The sequence below is a fragment of the Lactuca sativa genome, chromosome 1, assembly GCF_002870075.4.
Source record: "Lactuca sativa cultivar Salinas chromosome 1, Lsat_Salinas_v11, whole genome shotgun sequence".
In the NCBI taxonomy this organism is placed as follows: Eukaryota; Viridiplantae; Streptophyta; class Magnoliopsida; order Asterales; family Asteraceae; genus Lactuca; species Lactuca sativa.
In genome coordinates this window covers 94,330,251-94,335,308 of record NC_056623.2, presented here as the reverse complement: position 1 = coordinate 94,335,308, position 5,058 = coordinate 94,330,251, and the positions used below count along the sequence as shown (strand labels likewise).

Sequence of the window (5,058 nt, the reverse complement as noted above, 5' to 3'; positions counted from 1 at the left end):
TAAGGATGTTATAATAGGTTTATATAATGAATCATGTTTACCTTTGTTAGAAAGTGAGACAAATTTTGAAAACAGTACCAGACATGCATTATGATATATATTATAGTATAATTTTAATTGAGATGCGTTATAATATCTATGAGAAATGAAATTATGCATAAATAATAATAATAATAATAATAATAATAATAATTGGACGTCGAAAAACACAAATCAATTTTTTTACCATTTTGTTTTGAAGCAATAAGATTTTTTACCTTGGTTGAAGGTCACGTGAGAACTTGCTCTGGTGGAGTGAGGTATTTGCTGAATTATCTATAGTAGGCGAGAGGATTCACATTGTTGTGTTGAGTCGTGTCATGATTACATACAACAAGGTTAGTAGGAGTAGAAACACTATAATTAACCCTTTCCTCTTTGGGAGCATTTCTACAATTATTTCGCATTTTATTTGACCTATTTTTCGACCTCCCGAGTTGGGCAGGGTTGGAGTACAACACAATAAATGTGGTTAGGGGAGTATTGAGAGATGTATGTCCATGGCACATCCAGGATCAAAATAAAGGGGTATCCCGACAAAAAACAAAACCACGTAATACATAATAAGAAAAAAAAAATCTAGAAAAAATTACACTATTAAATTTTTTTGAGGTGTATCCCTGGCTACCCCAGATATATATTAAATCCGCAGCTACATGAGATTCATGTAGAAGTAACATGTTCTTAGCCTCGAAGAAAGGATGAGAATGGCTAGTGTTTTGTGTGACTTCTACGATGATGTTGTGGGAATACAATGGATGTTGTAGAATTTGCATTACAAGCTCAATTCTTGTTGAAAACCGGTTGGGGTTGGTATTGCATTAATACCGATTATATAGATGTAGAAGTTATAGAAATGACCCTACACTATACAAGAAGAACAAATATAAAATACTATATAAATATACAATATTTAACAGCGAGAACTCTCTTGGAAGAGCATTTTAGGGCTGCGTTGCGCCAACTGTTCACGAAGGAAAAGCAGACCAGGCATATATCTATTTTACTCAACTTGCCCCTCCTTTTTTTTCAACTTGTCCCCTCCTTATGTCATACTCTTTATGTCATATGTATGTATATCTTATTCCTCCCATATCATATTCTTAGATACAAGTACTAAAACTTTGTGTACTTACATCACAAAAAGTTGTGTTAAACCTATCCTGCCTTCAATCGAGTTCTTCAACAGAAGTAAATTGTTCCATGTTTTTTTTTTTTCCTTTTTTTTCTTTATTTCTTTAGTTTTTTTTTGTGGTTTATATTGGGCTTTGCCGTAATTAAATATGGGCAAAAACAAATCTAGTTTTGTCTAACAATAATACAAATATTACCACTAAGCATTGAAGTTTTTGTTTTAATGATTAAACATGAAAGTAGTCAAAACAAAACCAACGCCAAAAGTTGTCTATTTAATAAATTTTAACAAATCCGATCCAATTTTTAATATCAAAAGAATCGGGAAACCTTTGTGACCGATGGTTAACCGGCAGTAGCAGGTAAAACACTAAAACAAACTAGTATATAAACAGCTCATTTGCTTGCGATATATGCATACCAGCTTAAACCTCCCTCTAGAGTCTAGTCTCCCTTACTCCTCCTATCTCCGTCGTCTTATCAATCAAAATTTAACTATGCCAATCCGTTCAATCGCTTTTGGCCGATATGATGAGTTTAAGCACCCGGATACCATCAAGGCCGGGGTGGCGGAGTTCATCTCCACCTTCATCTTCGTCTTTGCAGGCACAGGTTCCGGCTTAGCTTTCAGCAAGCTAACCAACGATGGTCCTGCCACCCCTACTGGTCTTATGGTAGCAGCTATTGCCCATGCTTTTGCCCTGTTCGTTGCTGTGTCCATCAGTGCCAATATCTCCGGTGGACATGTGAACCCCGCCGTCACCCTCGGTGCCTTTGTTGGTGGTAATATCACTTTCCTCCGTGGTCTTGTTTACATACTTGGTCAGGTGCTGGGATCCATTGTCGCTTGCCTGCTACTCGAGTTTGTCACCAATGGCATGGTGAGAATCTAATTGATTTTTTTTTTTTTTTTTTTGTTTTCAATATATTCTAATCTAACTAATATGTTTGCATGATAATGAATATATCATGGTTATACAATCTCTTTAAATGTTTTTTTTATTTTTTTATTTTATTTTATTATTTTTTTTTATCGTAACCTTTTACTTACATAATTAGATCACTAGTCCACTATAGCAATAATACTTCCTTATAATATATATTTAATATAACAACTATTTTGAAAACTAACTAGTAGATGAAAACAATGACAATAAGCCATCTAGCTAGCATACCACCTTCGCTAATGTTTGAAATTTATATTTTTCAACTTTAAGGTAACCTCCTACTCAAAATATTTAAATAAATACTTTAAAATGTCATTTAAAGGTATATTTCAAGTTGCAAGTTTTTTTTAATTGGACTTGAAATGGTAAATATCATTCTTTTGCAGTCTGTAGAAGAGTTTACGTTTGATGAAGGAGTCGGGTTCTGGAACGCTTTCGTATTTGAGATCGTGATGACATTCGGGCTGGTTTACACAGTTTACGCAACCGCAATAGATCCCAAGAGGGGTAATTTGGGAACAATCGCACCAATTGCCATTGGGTTTATTGTTGGAGCAAATATCTTGGCGGGCGGGGCGTTCACCGGAGCATCCATGAACCCGGCTTTGTCAATTGGCCGGGTTTTGGTGAGCTGGAACATTACCTTGCCCAACCACTTGGTGTTTTGGACTGCACCTTTGATCGGTGGTGCTATTGCTGGGTTTGTTTATGACTTCCTTTTCATGAACCAAACCCATGACCATTTGCCCGGAAGTGCCTAAACTTTTTACAAACCAATTTGTGTGAAATTTAAGGATTGTTTTTTTTTTTTTAATAGTTTTCTTTCTTTCCTGTGAATTTCGGTCGTTTGTGACTCTTCATCTTTTTCGATTTGTAATTTGTGGATATTGGATGGTGAATTATCCAATTTGTCCTTGTTGTTTTGTAAAGATCCACAGATTTTGTTTAATGTTATATGTTACTTTCAAATTCTTTTATGTTTACTGTGGGTATTTTATCCATAATTTGAATGAATGAATGTTTCAATGTTATTCAAGTATTTGAAACTTGTTTACTATAGTTCAAAATTTACCAGTTTAGATTTTACACATATCAATTATGTAAAGATTAACCGTTGTATTGGAATTTATGAATTCAAAATTGAACAAACAAAGGTGTCTCTAATTGAATATTTATTATAAATATTTCTAAGGGTGTATTTCGAAAAAAAAATTAGCCGGTAGTTGGTAGCTTTTAGCCGAAAAACGTTGCTTTAATCTGTATAGAAATGTCTAGCAAATGTCACCGATAACTTTTAAAAGTGTAGAATTAGATAAAAAATATCAAAAGTTAAAAGCTCGAAAAAAAAATTAATTGAAACTATTTGAAATAACTTTTGAATTATGAATTTTTTTGGTTATATTAAAAGCCACCAACTCCAACTTTTTTTTTTTTAAAAAAGAACTTAAAAAACTAAAATCTTTCAGAAGTTCAATAGCGAACATGTACTAGATATTGAAATTCATTCTCAGTGCATGTTTATCACATGTTGTCATTATTTTAACAAAAATTGGCTAAAAAGACATCTCATTTACTATATAAACATGTAGAGACGATAGAAGCGAGTAAGGAAATAAAATCAGAGTAAGAACATATTTAGAACAAAAGAGTAAAATAATATATGGTTGGCTCGTTATATTGCTTGATGAAACAATACAAGAGGAAAAAAGAAATGAGTGCAAATGATTATCCAAATCTTAACCTCTAAGTGCATCAATCCATAATTTATAGGGATACTGAATGCACAAAAAATATAAGGACATTCGGCATTACAAGCTTCGAAACTAAAGCATCCTTATAATAAAATTACAAGCAAACTTTCGACGTTACAGAAAACAAAGGCATATTTGACATCTCACAATATTCTTTGAACCCCAACAATCTTTTGAATTCCAGCTTTCTCCTTGTCATTATTCTTCGGACAGCTATTCTTTCGAATTAAGAGATTTGTGTAGTGAGATGAAGTATACTTCTCAATATCACACTGTAACATCCCAAATTCCGAGTCCAAAAATTTTGTTTTTAATTAAGTAATTTATAAAATCGTTTACCGAAAACATTGTCGATATTATCATATCAATCCATAAGCCATCATGAACATGTCTCAAAATCAAAACATCGAACAGTGATAAAAATCAGAGTACAATCCCAGAAAGCTCATTGCGAAAATCATGTGTGTGTGATGCGTTGCTACGCCGCCGGCTCCTTCCCCTTGGATGAAGAGGTACTTGAAACCAAAACTGAAACTGTAAGCACAAAGCTTAGTGAGTTCCCCCATCATACCACATACTATACAATCATACATGATGTCGGGCAATTCTGGGGTGCCCAACCTACCCATGTCAAGCCATTATGGGGTGCTGACTACCCATGTCAAGCCATTCTAGGGTGATGACTATCCATTTCAGGCCATTCCGGGGTGCCTGCCTACCCTCTGGTCTATCTCACCCGATCACGGGGACTATTTCACCCCCTACTACTATCACATAATAACATATCATAAACATGATGTTAGACATATATGGGGTGTCCGACCTACCCTTTGGTCCTAACAACCGATCAGGGGACTTTTCCCCTCCTAATACCACTATCACATAGAACATAACATACTGGCACATAGAACACATCAAGTAATAGCAACCAGACAATTATCACAAAGATAATCATCTCAACTACAATCAACTACTAGTGGGTCGACCTTGGTGCCTTAAACCCACTTATACCGGAAGGTAACTCATCTCAATGTCGCGTAGTGTTTGCACTGTCTCTGGTGTGAAAATTGACTTTCCTCGACTCCTCAATCCCTACACGACAACTCTTACTAAGTTATCAATTCGTACTCACAACCTTCACAAGGGGTCAACCCAAGTCATGGTCAAAGTCAACTTAGGTCAAAGTC

General features: G+C 34.9%; 1 protein-coding gene across 1 annotated transcript; it reads left to right on the top strand.

The window, feature by feature from the left end:
* Window positions 1–1,583: 1,583 nt before the first annotated feature.
* LOC111885911 (probable aquaporin TIP-type) lies at window positions 1,584–3,091 on the top strand. Its single transcript, XM_023882147.3, has 2 exons — window positions 1,584–2,054; window positions 2,507–3,091. Exons 1-2 carry the CDS (start codon window positions 1,587–1,589, stop codon window positions 2,879–2,881), a joined length of 843 nt encoding a protein of 280 aa, XP_023737915.2. The 5' UTR covers window positions 1,584–1,586; the 3' UTR covers window positions 2,882–3,091.
* Window positions 3,092–5,058: the final 1,967 nt, after the last annotated feature.

Bases quoted from the DNA above. Each gene is read 5' to 3' on its own strand.
- LOC111885911 (XM_023882147.3), top strand. From the start codon at position 1,587: ATGCATACCAGCTTAAACCTCCCTCTAGAGTCTAGTCTCCCTTACTCC. The intron at 2,055-2,506 runs GTGAGAATCTAA...ATTCTTTTGCAG, and splicing joins AGTTTGTCACCAATGGCATG to TCTGTAGAAGAGTTTACGTT.